At 40.7% G+C, this 17382-nt stretch overlaps 1 protein-coding gene across 2 annotated transcripts; it reads left to right on the forward strand.

Annotated features, from left to right (window-relative positions):
- The first annotated feature begins 1966 nt into the window (after positions 1–1966).
- CCZ1 (CCZ1 vacuolar protein trafficking and biogenesis associated) lies at positions 1967–17144 on the forward strand. Of its 2 annotated transcripts, none has more exons than XM_009950637.2 (15): positions 1967–2091; positions 3879–3976; positions 4103–4196; positions 4294–4368; positions 5413–5460; positions 6081–6164; positions 8451–8626; positions 9271–9352; positions 9928–9989; positions 10915–11026; positions 11579–11612; positions 11926–12043; positions 14328–14486; positions 15579–15706; positions 16810–17144. In XM_009950637.2, the coding sequence occupies exons 1-15, from the start codon at positions 1993–1995 to the stop codon at positions 16863–16865; spliced, it is 1425 nt and encodes a 474-aa protein (XP_009948939.2). In that variant the 5' UTR covers positions 1967–1992; the 3' UTR covers positions 16866–17144. The 2 variants fall into 2 exon arrangements, with proteins under 2 accessions (XP_009948939.2, XP_086329021.1); XM_086472895.1 differs by lacking the exon at positions 16810–17144 and adding an exon at positions 16328–16799.
- The last annotated feature ends 238 nt before the right edge of the window (positions 17145–17382 follow it).

Here is a 17382-nt window from a genome sequence, read left to right on the forward strand (position 1 = left end):
TTTGGCTTCATCCTTACTCAGCCGCTGCCCAGGGAAGCCCCATGGAGCTCAGCAGAGCAGGGCCTTCACACATCCTGCTTTCTTGTGCTGGCAAGAGGCAGGAGTCACCTTCTGCCATGGCCTCTCTGTAAACACCTGCAGTATACTGTAAATCAAATTCTCTCTGCAGCTTTGGAAACATTTCCTACATGTTTGAAGCCTGGCTGGCGCTGACTGGAAATGCTCTGTCTGCTGCAAAGCTCAGCCCTTGTGTCACTCCCACCTGGCCAGTCCACAGGTGAGGAGCTGCTCAGCTCTTGAGAGGTTTGGGTTAAACACCGTGCATGCCGGCAGAAAGGGTGACACACAAGGTGGTGATGAGCTCTGCACCCATGCTACTGTTCACATGAACTCACATATTGAACCAGCCGACAGGGCCTCAGCTGCCCACCTGGCTCGCCAGACCTCACAGCCAGCCAGCACCTCCATTTTGTGCCTCACAAGAAGCAGCCCCCTCCATTTTGTGCCTCACAGGAGGCAGTGTCCTTCATTTGTGCCTCCCCTCCCTCGTAGGAGGCAGACTCCACCATTTTGTGCCTCCTCTCCCTCACAAGAAACAGACCGCTCCATTTTGTGCCTCCTCTCCCTCAGAGGAGGCAGCTGTGTCCCTCTGCCAGGTACCAGGAGGGTGTGCAGACATGACATGGCAGTAGGGATGTGAGGCAGAGCCATATGCCAGCTCCACCAGCCCAGGGGGAAACAGTGGTCATGTCTCTCTTGCTTACACCACTCACTTTTTGAGTACAGACATTAAATATTAAATCACTGCAGTCTTACAGCATCTTTATTCCACACAGTGCTCACACAGCACTGAATTCGGTTCTCAACTAAACCATCAACTCCCGAGACTGCTGAGGACTATCCCAAATGACACTAGTAGCACTGAAAGTAAATACGAGCTAAGAGTGGTGATAGAAACTGAAACAATAACTAAAGTGAAAAATGAGAAACTCAAGATATACTGTTTTCTTTCAGATTTAATCTGGTGCAACTTCAAAAAAGCTTGCCAGTACATTTTCCTAAATGACCTGGTGGAAAGCTATGAACAATTATATCTTTTTATACCTTACCTAGGTGTTTCTTTAAGCAATTATCTAACTTTATTCAGATTCCTAAACTCCCTACTCCTGTAGAGAAGCAAAGCGCTCATCTCCTAACCATGTAGCTGGTTTTACTTACAATTTAGTTCACACTGAATTTTGATTAAAATGGGAATTGAAAAGTAACAGAAATGCTTCTTGAGTATTTTATTAGTTAAATGCCACTGTCTTCAAGGTGCCAGACAAAAAAAAAAAAAAAAAAAACGGAAAAAATAACCAGAATAAATTTAATGTATCTATTTATGGAGAAAGGATTACCTGCACTAAGTGATGCTGGATGACATTTCCTTCAACATATTCAAACTTGTAGATCTCAACTTTCAAATCTCGGGGTTTACCTCTAAAAATAAAGCGTTTCTACTTTTTTCAGCTGCCAGGCAGCACTGAACGAATCAGAAGGGAACTGAACTGCGCTGTGTTTGCTCTTCAGACAAAGGGGGGTTACGGCCAAACGGTGACTCGGCATCGCGGCGCCCGCCGGTCCCGCCCACCGTACCCCCCGCCTGCGGAGGGGCTGCCCGGGGGGGCTGCGCTGGGAAGCTCCAGCAGGGCTCACGGATCACCGAGCAGGCACAACCTCTTGCTGAGGAGGTCCAGATCCCCCGGGGCTCCCCAGCCTCCTGCGCGCCCCCGTGTCCACCAAGCAGCGACCGCAGGCGCTGACCGCGGGGCGCTGCGAACCGTCTCCCCTGCGCCGGGCACCGGGAACACTTCCCGGCCCACGCCGGGCGCTTCCGGGGCGGGGAGGGGAAGGCGGAAGTGGTGCGGGGCCGGGGCCGGCGGAGTGTCCCGGGCCGTTCCCTGATGGTGTGTGGCGGCTGCCGGCCCCAGGCGCGCTCGCTTCACGCTCAGTATGGCGGCGGCGGGGGGAGCTGGCCAGGAGAAACAGCTCGCTCCGACCCTTCTCAGTTTCTTCATCTACAACCCCAAGCTGGGGCCCAAAGAGGGAGAGGTACCGGAGGGGAGGGCGTCGCGTCCCGGGGCTGTGGGGAGAGGAGGGCATCCTCCCGGCCCAGCTCGGTTGCCGCAGCGGGCGCCGGGGCGGCTGTCTCGGCCCTGCCGTCCCTCCCCGAGGCCTAGGCCGCAGCGTGTGCCCGCGGGATTAACGCCTCCCCCCGCGGACCGTCCCCGAACAAAGGCGGCCTCTGGGCACAGAGCGGCGCTCGGCCGGGGACGTGGAGGAGGGAGGTGCGGCTTTCCCTGCCCGCGGCCGCCTGGTCAGCAGCACCTTGTGTATCGGCTGTCTTCAGCGCGGCCAGGGCAGGTGCCCCCTACATGTAGATCCGCCTCTGCTTCAGACTGAAAAGGAACAGTAACCGAGGGTGTTTTCAACAGTAGCACGTAGAATATTGTAGATGGGGAGCTGGACTGTTGGTAACTATGTTTTACTGATGCAGTAACTTTTTCTAAAAATAACTTTCTCCAGGTGGATACAATGTGGTAGAAAGCTTAGAGTTCAACTTAGTTAAATTCAAGTTATTGCTGGTATTTTCTTGCCATTGTGATCTTTAATAAGTAAATTCAAGAAGCTATAGTCTCTGTTTCTAGATAATGGCATATTGTATGGTACATGTGGTAATCTTTAGTTTTAATGGGTTTTGAACAGGGTGGTGTACTTATGTACTTATTAATGACCAGGGTGATGAGACCTGAGTGCACCCTCAACAAGTCCATGGGTGACTCCAAACCAGGGGAAGCTGTTGGTGCGCTGGAGAGCAGGGCTGCTCCTCAGAAGGACCCTCTGCGAGCTGGGAAATGGGCTAGCAGAAACCATGTGGAGCTCAGTGAAGGCAAATGCGAAGTCTTACCCGTGGGATGAAATAATCTCACGCACCATAGCAGGCCAGGGGCTGACTGGTTAGCAAGCAGCTCTGCAAAACAGGACCTGGGAGTCCCGGTGAACAACAGGTTGTACGTGAATCAGCAGTGTGCCCTTGCAGCAGTGAAAACTAATGGTGTACCGGGCTGCGTGAGTGAGCATGCATTAGCAGGTTGAGTGAAGGGATGGCTTCCCCTCTGCTCACCACTTGTGGGACTGCTGGCAGGCGTTGTGTTCCAGAGCAGGACAAATACTGACAGACTGAAGTAAGCCTGGTGGAGGGCCCCGGAGCTGGTCAGGGGGCCATGGTCTGTGATGTACCGGGAGAGCCCTAGATAACTGGATTTGTGCAGCCTGAAGAAGAGAGATGTGGAAGGGGGTCTGATGGCTGTCTTCACCTGCCTAAAGGGTGGCTTTAGGTGATGGAGTCAGGTTCTTGAAGTGAAAGGATGAGAGGTAATGGAAGACATTCCAACAAGGGAAATTCTGATGAGATACAACAAAAAATTCTTCACAGTGAAGTGGTCAAACAGCAGTGGGGGGCCCTAAGGGCTGTGGAATCTACAGCTCTGGAGATATTCAGAACTTGACTGGACAAGGCCTTGAGCAATCTGAGCTAGCTTTGAAGCTAGACCTGCTTTGATCTGGCTTTGAAGCTAGCCTTGCTTTGAACTAGCTGTGAAGTGACTAGGGCCTATGATTTCAATGGCCTTTTGAAATATCTCGGGATGACTGACTGCTTAAGTGTGCTTAAATATGCCTTTTATCTGTTATTACAGAAGCTCATTTAGGTACAAGATAAAATTCTGCCTAGGAAATCCAGGGATTAAAGTTAAAAACAAGCAAGCCATGAACTCAGTATTCTTTAACTCTTGATTCTGTTAAAATGCATTTGCTTTGATTCTTTTTTCAAATTTTAGGAAGAAAAGAAGATTCTCTTCTATCACCCAAATGAAGTGGAAAAGAATGAAAAAATTAGAAATGTGGGACTGTGTGAAGCTATAGTACAATTCACAAGGTATGAAGTCTGATTGCATGGCTCGCTTGTATTAGCACAAGCACTGTATTTTAAATTTCCCAATCATTGTTTTCTTTTTGTGAGTGTGTATAAATATCTATGTCTACATATATGTTTTCTTTCCAGGACCTTTAGTCCAACAAAACCTGCAAAATCCCTACATACGCAGAAGAATAGACAATTTTTCCATGAACCTGAAGAAAACTTCTGGATGGTCATGGTACTTATGCATGTGATATGCATATTTCTAAACCATCATATCGCAATGTTCTCAATGCATTCTGCATTGTCTAATACCAGCCTGTTCTACTTTCTAGGTTGTACGGAATCCCATAATAGAAAAACACAAAGATGGAAAGCCAGTCTATGAATATCAGGAAGAAGAATTACTGGTAATACTGAGCTTGCCCCCTTCCCCCCACCCTTTTTCTTTTTTTCCTAAAATGCATTCTATTGTATTTTAAGAGTACCTCTAAAAAATTTTAGTTTGATTCTTGAACTTCTGCCTAATTGTTTTTATATATATCTCTATATATCTGTCTCCATAAATGGAAAAAAGGCAATACAGTTTCAAGAAGAGGGCAAGGTAGAGAATTATGCACATAGCGGTTCAAGATCGCCCAGTAAACATCAGTGAAGTATACAGCTGTGAGACTTTCAGCTTGGAACAGGAGAGTGTTTCTTAGGATCTAGTTTGTTTAATAAAGTTGGTTCAAGATTTTAAATCTATGTATTTTTTTAGGTTAAGTATACACGTTGCTACTTTCTCAAGACTGATAGTAATCTTTACTAATAATCTGGAAGAACAAATAGCTCATGATGGCATTTCGTGTCCGAACTGCAGTATCATTTGGTCATTTAATTGTACACAGGGAGGGTGTTTGGCCAGGTGAGCTAACATTTAAAAAGCTGGTTGTTTATGCTGCCTCCGTTCATTACAGTGTGACTAGTTCTGTTCCTCATTGTGTTCTAAGAAAAGGATTGGTGTCATAGGCACTCTATTTTGACGGACAAACAATAAAATAGTCTTTTTTTCATCTGGGTTAAGATCCTAGCCCAGTAAAAACCTGCTGTGTTGTCCCACCTCCTTTAGCCTTTGACCTGGATGAAAAGAAAACTAGTCAGAAGTTCATTGTCACTGACCACTGGCCTTAGGGAAGGGCTTTGTTTGTTACTGGTATCTTGTGCATGAGTTAATAAGGTGCTTTTAGTATTAAATGTAAGGGGGGAAGGGACTCCCTTTATTGAAATAGTACTTTATAAGTAGAAAGACATTTCTGGATGCTGACTGAAAATGCTGTTTACCTTTTCAAAGGTTCATTTCTCCAATTTGTGCATTTGCTGGCTCTTTGAAAACATAAGTTATGTGTAGCTCAGCCAAAATATTTGAAATTCTGCCTCTGTTTATACTAATGTCCTGCTCTCTTTTTTTGCAGGACAAGGTTTATAGTTCAGTCCTACAGCAGTGCTACAGCATGTACAAGGTACAGTTAATACTAGATGCTCCTCTTCTGATCAGAGGAAGAGATCCTCATGGCACCATTTGGGTGTGAAAGCTCATTGTTGCTTTCATGTTCTTGTCTCATTACTATTATCTTTTCTCTTCCTGAAGCTGTAATGGTGTTGATGGAAGAGAAAAAATAAAGATTTGGCAGTTACCTGTGCTGGTTCATTAGGGTTTTGTAAAAATAGAAGCCTTCTAATTTCTGTGAAGTCCGGATTTCTTTTCATGGGCAGTTACATGGTGTTTGATGGTGTTAGATATTATCTGTCAGAGAAGCAATACAGGATAAAGGCCATCAATCTGGCTTTTACAAAACAAGAGCCTAAGATACTTAAGCGACACAGATAATTTCTCTGCCATTAAAGCATTTGGTTTCCTTTTCTAATTCTGTCTCTGCTGCCATATATACCCGGACTCTGCAAATCTGAGGTTTGTTTTTTTTTTATAAAGAAGGGGTAAATTTGGATCTATGTGGAGTCCAAATACTGAGAAACAGGAGCTGTATTGTAATCTAGCTATATTCCTGGCTGAGTTGCAAGAAATTATTGTAAATGATTGCCCAACTGACTGATTTATTGTGGGTTTTTTTTAAACTATTAGCTTTTCAATGGCACATTCCTGAAAGCCATGGAAGATGGAGGTGTAAAAGGTCTAAAGGAGAGACTAGAAAAATTCTTCCATCGGGTAAGACCTTATTTTTCAGGCACGTACAGTGTGATATGTGTTTGAAATAAAATGCAAACATCTTCTTTAAGTGGCTACAGTGTGACTATAAAACATAGGCAGTGGAAAAGGTGTAGTGGCAACACGAGAAGCCTGGTTACTCATTTTTTCAAATACTTCCTGCTTCCTACGAACATGGTAGGTTCTTTAAAAACCATGAGCAGGGTTATGGCTTGACGGAACAGCTTAGCTGTTGGATATTTTTTCTGATGGAGTCATGTTCATTCTTTGGAAATTCTTTTTTAACCTTTGAATTGGTTAGTGTGATAACAATCTGTGCAGACCTCTCTGAGTAACAGTTGCAAAATCATTCAGGTTGGAAGGAATCTGGAGAGGTCATCCAGTTCAGCCTCCTGCTCACAGCAGGGTAACACTGAATTCAGACTACACTGCATAGGGCTTTGGCTGGTTGAGTCTTGAAAATGTCCAGGGATGGGGATTCCACAACCTGCATGCACAGACTTAAAGTCCCATAGTACTGTGAAGTAATGGATAGTCGTAATTTTTAACTTCCTGCCCCCGCCCCACTCCACCTCCCATGTGGAATAAGTTGTGCCTGATAAGATTTTGGGAAATACTGCCTTTGTTATAACTAGTCTTCAGAATTTAATTTCAGTCTTTAAAAGGAAATTCTTAGTGAAAGGATGGAAAGCAAAACATATTTCTGAGCAAGAAATCTATCAAATATTAACTTTTCACATAAAGTAACTGGGTAGTCATGCCTAGCAGAATTCTGAGTTTCATCAAGCTAGCTTTAAATGTGGCAACCAAGCGTCTGTCTGCCCCCATTTTTCTCATTTGCACGGAAGGAAACGAGGGACTGCTGTCAACAGTTAATTCTCTTGTGGTAGAGATTGAATATTGATATTGACACTCTGATAATGATGGACTGTACACACACTATACCAGTGTTTAAAATTTTGTTCTCTTAACATTTTTAAAATAACACAATGTTGTGACGGTATAAACAAAAGAACAGTTCAGTTTGATTTTAGGACACCCTTCACTTGGGGGTTTGGGGAGTTTCTTTGCTCGTTTTTTGTAAGACTGTCGTAGATTCTAGAATGAACGCTGCTGGCAGAAGGAGTACTTGTTTGATTAGCTGGCGTATACTTCTGTTTAGACTAAATTAAAAAATAGAGCATGGCAAAAAGGAAGGTAATAGATTTTTATCTTTAAAACATTGTTTTTCTTTGAAGTTCCTACTGAAGATAAAACAGTAATCTCTATAGACTTGTATAACAGAAAGAAGTCCAAGGAAAAGTTTGGGTTTTTTTTGTTTTTTTTTTTTGCTGGGGAATTAGAAATGCTTAACAAGTTTGGTCATGCAAGTTGTGCTATTATAACCCTATTGAACAAATTGGCTACATGTCACTGGCAAGCTTGGACTGCACTGAAGCTGAAAGGAAATGAAACAGGTCTGTGACAGATCTGTCATGCTATTTGTCTGTAAGTACTTTACTTGGGTGTTTTAGTAGTGTGAAATGACTGTAGAGGGAGCCATTGGATAACTCATCCTTCACAGAGCAGAGCATTTGATAGTGCATTTGAAATCTCTTGGTAAAGGTTACAGTCTATCAAGAAAGAGGATAATAGGAATTATCTTTTCCTTTGCACATTGAAAGCTATTGGATTTATCTGCTAATATTTCTACAGAGCTACTTCTGAAATTAAGTATTAGTAAGGTGGGCTGTGCTTTCTTATACTCTCAAAAGCTGTTGTCACTGTCATTAAATAATAGCAAGCTGACACCTGGAATCACATTCACACACTCACACGTAGAATCATTGAACAGTTTGCGTTGGAAGGGACCTTTAAAGACCATCTAGTCCAACCCTCCTGCAGTGACAAGGACATCTTTAGCTGGATCAGGTTGCTCAAAGTCCTGTCCAGCCAGAACTTGAACATTTCCAGGGATGGAGCATCCACCACCTCTCTGGACAGCCTGTGCCAGTTTCTCACCACCCTCAGAGTAAAACATTACTTCCTTCTATCTATTCTGAATCTACACTCTTTTAGTTTAAAACCATTACCCCTTGCCCTATTGCTACAGGCCCTACTAGAAGGTCTGTCCTCACATGAAGGAGTATGTCATACAAGCAGAACTGGAAGGACTGGTTGTGGGTTTTGGGTGGGTTTTTTTGATCGTTAGTCTAGCTTACTGGAGACTAGACTCAAATTTGTCATGTAAATCTACACACTGGAAGTTTTCTGAATTCTAAAAAACAGATGTCATTATTCTCTTAGTACTTGCAGACACTGCATTTACAGTCTTGCGATCTGCTGGATGTTTTTTGTGGAATCAGCTTCTTTCCACTGGATAAAATGACTTACTTGAAAATTCAGTCATTTATTAATAGGATGGAAGAAAGCCTGAACATAGTCAAGTATACTGCATTTCTCTACAATGACCAGCTTATCTGGTAGGTACTCCAATAATTCTTTTGTGTGTCTTGAATTTCTCATCCTATAAATAAGTGCCATGAGAACAAAGCTTCTGAATCAGTGAAAGAGTTGCGTGAAAATGAGAAAACTGAATGGTAGGATGAGCAATATGTAAGAAAAGCATTGATCTTTAGCTTTAAAATCTCTAACCTGTCCTAAATGATTACTTCCAAGTTGGCCTGAGAAGCAGCTAGAGCAGTGTCCTTGTCATTGCCATCACAAGAGCCTCTGAGCATGTACACAAGTTCCTCTGTAGGACCTTTTAGCAGAGAAGGTTAATTAAAGGATTGTTCTTTACATGGTTCTGAACCAGAAAGTTGCAATGCTTGTGAAGAGTTCTACTTAAAAATGGACTTAAAATAGCAGACTTGATCTTTGTCTGTCTAAATATCATTTCTATTTCTTTTCTGATTTACAGCTAATTTAGATATGTTTTGTATTTAGCAAATAAACTAACTTTTTTTTTTAAAATTATCGTTCTGGGATTGAATGTACTGAGACACTGAAATGTTGCTGCCCTGGTTTGCTATGTGCTTTACCTGAGTTTTGGTTAGAGGAAAATGTGTGATCTGAACTGCGGCACAAACATCACTTGCGTTTCTTTTCCTCCCTGATGTTCTAGGAGTGGACTGGAACAAGATGACATGAGAATTTTGTATAAATATCTCACGACATCTCTGTTTCCAAGGCACATGGAGCCTGAGGTATTGCAGTTGGGTTTTTTTTGGGGATAGGGGCATGGAGGTGGTGGTTGGGTTTGGGTTTTGTGTTCGGTTCCCCCCACGCCCTCTCCTTACGTGTTAGTTTAGGAATTCTGAGATGTATTGCTTTTGGGGCACTTTACTAAACTCAGTAGTATTTGCACCTAATGCCTACAATACGAATTGTGCTGATAACTTGAATATGGAGTGGTGATAGGGAGTTTACTGAATGTTGGTACCTGTTGACTGCTCAGTGCTGCAAATTAATCACTTCAGCTTAATGCTAAATGCAGTACGGTGTGCCGTACGACTACATGGAGTTAGTTATCCCTCCCCCCATCAAAAAGCTCCATAAGCTAAGTTTTAAAATGAATAAATGCAAATTCCAAATGCCCTGTTCTATCAGCATCTCTTACACGTCAGCTTTACCTCCTTCATGTTACACAAAAAGTATGTATCTTCATGAGTACTAATTTCTGCAAATGGTTTGCTTTGATGTGATTTAAAGACAGTCCACAAAATGTAACAGAAAATATCTCTAAGTGGTTTTTTCTTGTGTGTGTTCTTTTTCGCTTCAGTTAGCGGGAAGAGATTCTCCAATACGTGCTGAAATGCCAGGAAATCTACAGCACTATGGAAGGTAGCTCTTGTTTACTGTCACCATCTACTGCTGCCTCCCTCGAGGGTAAAATGTTTGGGAGGGGCACATGTATTTTGAGTATATATTCCACACACAGCTCATTCCAGAGGGTTGCACAGTAGTTGGTGCAATGTAAAACTTGACCGCTGGAAAAAAAGAGCAAAGGCTTCATTAACGCTACTGCGTATTTATTTTTCCTACCCACTGTTCTTAATGCACTGCATGAAACACTTTGGAACTGCTCCAGTCACTTCCTTTCAGTCACGCACTTCAAACAAAGATGTAGATCTAACCTAGGGATTTATCTATTTATTTTTCCTCTGTACGCAGCATGTCAGAGTGGGGAATCCTGTACTTGAGCAGGTGGGCAACATTATTCTGAATAATTGTGGGTTTGGACGTCTTTATTTAACCACGGTAATTCCTCCTGCCCAAGTTACAGTATTCTTTTGGGACCCAGGCACTGGCACACACTCCCTGTTCCGCTCCTTGCCCCCAAGCTTAGGTGCTTCTAATACACCACTGTTCTACATAAAACTACTTAGAATGTACTGTTGGAAAGTAAAGGAAGAGTGCTTTCCCAGTAGCAACAAAAAAAGGGTTTCTCAAGATCGTCACAACTCGAATGTGGAAAGAGTTTTGTTGTTCCTTTGATGATCTGCGCAGTTTATTTCCTTAGCATTATTCTGGGTTTCTGATCCCATTCCTGTAACTCTTTAGAGCATATGTACAAATAACACTTCCAAAATGTAAGAGTGCTGAGGTTATATATTAAGGGCTCTATGCCTGTCTGGATAGCTGAAAACTCATTGTATTCAAATATATTCATACATGCAAGTAATTGCTAGTTTCAAGAACATCTGTTAAATAGGAAAAACTGAAATACAAGAATTCCTTACATCTGACCTATTGAGTTCTTTTCTAGATTTCTTACTGGACCTTTAAATCTTAATGATCCGGAAGCAAAATGCCGTTTCCCCAAAATATTTGTTAACACTGATGACACTTATGAAGAGCTTCATTTAATTGTTTATAAGGTATTACATTTTTCTCTGCAATTATTACACAGAATGTATATAACAATGAAGACAACAATGATGTGAAATATTTTTGAATTGCGTAGAAAGATGCATTGATATGACCTGGTTAAAGCAAAGAGACAGAAAACTCTTCGGTGTTTCTCACAGCAAGCTTTACAGCCTGAATCCCCTTTTCCCTCTCCTGTACCCTCCCCAAAACAAACAGTTGTTTTATTAAAACAAAATACCAGCCTTCAGTTACTTTAAGTGGCTTCATACCTGTCTTCATGTAGCATTAATCAATAAAATAAAAACCTAATTAAAAATGCATTTTTAGCAAATTTTACCTTTCCCTAAACTGTTGACTAGGCTGAATTTTAAAATCATAACTATCCTGTGTTGTGCAGGATTGCAGAGATAATCCTATTGAATTGTTACCTTTAGATTTATTTTTTTTTTAATTTAACTGATTTACCTGTGTGTGACCTCACTGAAGTACTGTCATTTATTTGAGGTAGTTGAGGTAACCTGTTGTAAATGGTTTTTTTTGCTTTAACTTTTTTGTTCCAGGCCATGAGTGCAGCTGTCTGCTTTATGATTGATGGTAAGTACCTGTTAGCATCACTTATTTGGCAAGACGTAGTACAAAATGCTATTACATGCAACTTGTTTTACTCTTGAAAAATACATTAATTTGTTGCTTGAGTTTCCTTTTCATGAGTGCTTTTATCAGTCTTTTGATTTTTTTGTTCCAGTGGTATAAGTAACTCAGTTTACATGGTAAAGTGACTAAATATCGCTACAGTTAGCCATGCACTTCCGAAATCATCCATAAGCTTGTAATTGAGAAATTTGTCCCAGGACTTTCACTGTGGGAAGAGAATCTCATCTCTCCCTTTTCTTTACCTGCCACCTAGCTTCAATTCCGCCTACGCTGGAGTTTTGTCGTAAACTGGACAGCATTGTTGGGCCTCAACTCACCGTGCTGGCATCAGACATATGTGAACAATACAACATCAACAAGAGAATATCAGGGTTTGTACCACATTTCTGTTCCTATTGCAGTCCCTCATTAGTTGGTTAAAAATTAGGTTTAATGAACTGCTTAAATAATGGTAACATGAGCCCAAATGTTAAAAGCATTAACTATGTACTTTAAACGATGTTTATCTACCTTTCTGCATCTTAAGCATTTATAAAGTGACTGTTGTTGCATATTTAGGTCTCCCTGAAGTAACAACATGTTATTAATGTAGGAACAAATGTTTATTGCGTGGCTGAAACCTTTTTCCTCTATGTGCATAATTGTTGTAGAAAGTAATTGTGTAAATATTAAGATAAATCTTACTATTATGAATGGAGGTTCTGCCTCCTTCTCCCCAGCTGTCAGCAGGTTATTCCGATACAAGAGGTAGGACTTGTAGGTTTTTCTTTTTTCATAGGTGAACTGAAACTAGCTGACCTGTGGAGATGATGAGTTCTACAGATTACTGTGCTTGCAGAAATAGATACAAGATGGCAAAAATGCCAGCTGAAGTGGTAGTCTTCTGTCACTGTCCCCATGTTGAAGTAGAGAAGTGGCAGTTCCTGCAAAAGCTTAACTTCAGTTTGTACTTTGTAACTTCTCTTGAGGAAAACAGAATCTCATAATGTTTTCAAATAGCCCTTGGGCTAGTAGAACGTTTTGAGTTTGAAAAACCCAAACAAACTCTTTCTAAAATCACTGTCTTTGTGCCCATGTCCTTCTTTGTGCTGAGTTCCTTTGACTTCTGCTTTCCCAGGCTGCTGGTTTGTGTAATGTTAAAAGAACTGTATTTTTCATGTCGAGTGGACACTGACACCACTAGCTCTGAGTATTGCCTTAGACACAAGTTCTTACAGCTTGGACAGAGTGTATGTAACTCTTAATTCTGTTACAGATCCAAAAGGAAAATAAAGGTCTAGAGACTAGAACAACTTTTGGTTTAACAGTTTGAAATGGGGATTTTAGTGAGTGGATTATTTGGTTACAATGCAAGCTTTACAGTTGAGTACTTTTTTCTAGAATTACTGCTTCTTGGATTGTTTCTGTGTATGGTAAGTGAGGAAAAAACTGTCTTATTTTTGTTATTTTGCAGGACTAAGGTAACTACTTGAGGGGCAAAAAAAAAAAAAAAGTCAAATGAAAAAGGATGTTAATGCTTTGGAAAATATGCTTCACTTAACTGTAGCTGACTTTCCAGAAAAGTGTATTTTACATAATTTGTTAGTTGGGGAAGCAAGAACAACATCGCATATGACAACAAAAGAGGAATTAAACGAAAGATAGGCGTGTGACTGAACTCACTTAGTAGTAGCATGGCAAATCAGCAAAATCGCAGGGTATAGAATAGGATGTGCTTGAAATTGTGCCGATCTACTAAATCATTAAACTTGGGGGTTTTCAATGTCATCTGGGACTGGCTTTGGCAGCTTTAACTCTTTTAAAGTTTAATGCTGTGGTGTCCTGAAAACATGATACAGTTTCTTGACACTAACACAACTGGGTGACAGAGAGCAAGGGGATCTAGTTGTTAGCTAAGGCGAGTGGTGTCATCACAGTATCTCCTTGATTGTAAATAATACATAGCCTGAAGTACCAGTTGCTATAGCTGGTTTTTGCCAGTCTGAATTTGTTGTGACTTCTACCAAAACTACAGCTTTAAGTGACAGATCTTGTATTAACTTAATAAAAGAGGAAATGGAGGAAGACTGCCAAGGCAGGAGTTTGAAAATAGTCTCTTGCCTGGCCCACACAAATGATGGGGAAAATTCTAATTGCCTGGATCAAGGGAGAGCTCTGTCTTTTGATTGTAACAAACAACAAAGATGTGAGTGGAAGATTACTTACTGATCGAATTAAAGACCCAGCATCAGATTGGACTGGCACAGGGGAGAGCAGCAGGGAAACAAAATGGGGACAGAGAGAAAACAGCTCATTAGAAAAATGCAAACAAACCACTACTGGGAAGGGGGACAAGGCCTTTAGACTCCCCTGTGTCTATTTACTAGTGGCCTAAGCAGCAGAAGGGGAAAATCTGGTTGGTTTTGCAGGCTTGCTTTTTTTTTTTTTCTTTTTTTTTTCTTTTTTTTTTTTTTTTTGGTTTCTTAAAAAGTGTGTTAAAATGAAGTTTTATCATGCCACAAGTCTTAATGTACTTGGGTCTCTTCAATGTGAAGATGACTTCAGGATGTCTGAGGAAGCTTTGCACTGGTGAGTTACCTGTTTGCTGTGAAGCCTGTGCTTACGGAACATGTCAGTATTTATGAGTCTCTTTCTTTTATTTTTTTAAATTCCTAGGGCTGAGAAGGAGCCTCAGTTTAAGTTTATCTATTTCAATCACATGAACCTGGCAGAGAAAAGTACCATTCACATGAGGAAAACACCCAGTGTATCACTTGCATCTGTTCACCCTGACCTCATGAAGATTCTCGGTGACATCAACAGTGACTTCTCCAGGTAATGCTTAACTATTAAATAGTCTGTAACTCCTTCTATCAAGTAGGTTTTTTTTTTTCAAATGAGTGAAGCTTTCATGTCTTTTTGTTTGTGGACAACTATTCAAAGCTCTGTGAGATAAATGGTGTAATATGTGTCATATTTGGTATTTTTTGTTGGTTTAGAAGTAGTCTGTCTTAAAAGGACAATAGAAGTTTTGTTTAAAAAAAATAATTTAAAGAAGGGCCAGGGCCTCTATCCAAGAAAACACCTAATCTATTTGAAGCTTCAGAGTAGCCATAACAAACTTAAAAGGGATGTGGAGCCTAGTGCTTCTACAATTCAGTCTGTGTGATCTCTGGTGAAGTAGTATAAAGGACAGGGAAACCTGCTTCTGCCTATATTATACCCTCCTCTGAAACAGCTGACTGCTCTTAGGGATTTGACAGCAGATGAAATGCAAACCTTGCAGTTACTACAACACTGCTGATTGATAGAGAACATACCCATTGACAAGAAGCCAGTTATGCTTCGAGGTAGGAGAGACCCTCTGTCACTCTAAAGAACATGAAAATGCCAAACGATTGTGATGTCTGTAATAATGACTAGCAATTTTCCCACGCTGCTTAAGGATGAGGTTTTAATTTTTTTAATAAATTAAAAAATAATTTTTTGTCATATTGTAGAGGTGTACTGGGTCAGTGACAGCTTTATGTAATATATTTAGTGGTTGAGCATGGTTTAACAATTAGATCTGTGAAAGCTTGGTATAACCACACCATCGCCAACTTTCATCACTTGGTCACCGTGCAGCAAATCATAATCTTACGAAGCGTGTCCTTAACAGTATGGAAGATGGGTGTTTTCTTCAGAGCACTGGAGTGTTTGGCCCATGGACAAAGTACTTGATTCATCTGGGGATGTAAATGTCCTAAGCAGCCATTCATGAAGCCTTCATCTTGGTTTGCTGAATTACGTCTAAGTTAGTACTGGTAGTCTCTGATACTGCACAACCACAACAACGTATGACATTAAGCTGTCTTAATGATTACAAATAAAGTTGTTGAAGATGAACTTACTGCCCCCTTCTTTACTTTCTAAAACTTCTTTCAGAGTTGATGAAGACGAGGAAATTATTGTGAAGGCAATGAGTGATTACTGGGTAGTTGGGAAAAAGTCTGACCAGCGAGAACTGTACGTTATTCTGAATCAAAAAAATGCAAATCTGATTGAAGTTAATGGTAAGGAGTGTTTTTTATTACATATAAATTACTACTAAAATGTATGTCCCTGGAGAAGTAATAAAATCCATCTCACAAGAAATCTACAGAGGGATTAATCTATAATAGACCAGGGAAGTTTACATAAGGTTTTAGTCTGCCTTTCACCAGCTGTGAAAGAACAGCATAAATATTCAGCAGACATTCTTAATTATTAATCAGTCATTCTTTCTCCTTCAAATAATAGAGAACTCTGTGAGCTGAGTTTAGAAGTAATTAATGAAGTGTATTACAGGAGAGATGAACATATTTACATCTGAGTTAGGTTTTATTTGTCAGCGATCCATGGGTAGGCTACTTACATAACGTCTGCCCTGTCAGTGAGCCTTGTTCCACTGCTGTCCTGTTTCTAATCCTATCTTGAGAATGATTTACTGTGACTAAGAGTGCAAATTAGCATAGGGCTTATTGCATCTTAAAGAAAAATGGCAGCAACTTTAGGGCTCACTGTTTTAACAGGAGTCATGGGCTCACTTAGATGATGGGAAAGAATGAATATTTTTTCCTAGACCGAAGCCTAGCAACCTAAATTTTAAGGAGCATGAGCTGCATGACTTAGAGTGACTTCTAATTGTCTTTCAGGACATACAGAAACAGTAAATGAGCATTTCTGCACCTGATAAACTTATGAAGTGGTGTCTGCCAACTATCACAAAGCAAAAGCTTTGCTGACTTGATTTATTGTAACAGACTACCCTAATCCCTCCTTCCCCAGAGGAGGGGTTACCGTGTACTTCCTTGTGTTGAAGCCAAGTCTTCTGCTGTTACAGTGTAAAAGTCTGACAAGATGAATGGCCCAGCAGCAAACTCAAACCATCATTTTACACTTTAGCCACATAGAGTACAATTCATCTTTCAGACAGCGTGAAGCAGCAGACTTCACTCAACTTTCTCTTCTCTCAGCTGAAGATGGAACAACATTAAGTGTATTTCTACATTAGAAACTCCCAGGGTTTTTTTCTGTTTGAATTTAATTACATTCTCCTTGATGAGCCCCAGGGTTTTTCTTGCAGAGGTTCCTGTAAAGTATCATACTGAAATGTCTTATTTTCATTTTTTTACAGAAGAAGTGAAGAAACTTTGTGCAACACAGTTTAATAATATTTTCTTCTTGGATTGATCTGTAAAGGGCTGATTTATTGAAGATGTCAAAGTCAGACACTTGTTGAACATGAAGAGTTATTAGTCATATTATTGACTGGAATAATGACAATAGTAAAGCAATACTTGCTTTGTAAGAATCAAAATTTCTACTAAAATCTGTAAACTCTGATCATAAAATTTTTAGATTTTAAAAATGTTCGCGAACTAATTAAAAACCAGGCTGAATTCATCTGTACCATTCCATTCTGATATTATGTGAATATTTTACTGGAAAATAAAACTAATAATTGTTACACTTTTAAGAGCATTTTTTTGTTTTCCTGTGTTCATTTGCATCATAGTGTGACTTTCTGCTAATTTTCTACATTGTGAAACTAGACTAGTTACCAGGATCCCTGAACAAGGAACTTTCTAGGCTGACCTTTCTTCACCGTTCTGCTTTAGCCTCATTTACAGTCATTCTCAAGTTCTCACACACTTGTTTATATGCAGTATTTCAGTCAAATAAACTTGTGTTTTAAGCAGAAACCATT

This window comes from Leptosomus discolor, chromosome 14 (genome assembly GCF_034619465.1).
Source record: "Leptosomus discolor isolate bLepDis1 chromosome 14, bLepDis1.hap2, whole genome shotgun sequence".
Lineage (NCBI taxonomy): Eukaryota > Metazoa > Chordata > Aves > Leptosomiformes > Leptosomidae > Leptosomus > Leptosomus discolor.

Excerpts from the sequence above, each read along its gene's own strand:
- CCZ1 (XM_009950637.2), top strand. The coding sequence starts at position 1,993 with ATGGCGGCGGCGGGGGGAGCTGGCCAGGAGAAACAGCTCGCTCCGACC. Across the intron at positions 9,353-9,927 it reads CAAGGCACATGGAGCCTGAG|TTAGCGGGAAGAGATTCTCC; the intron begins GTATTGCAGTTG and ends TTTTCGCTTCAG. Across the intron at positions 11,027-11,578 it reads TTCATTTAATTGTTTATAAG|GCCATGAGTGCAGCTGTCTG; the intron begins GTATTACATTTT and ends TTTTTGTTCCAG.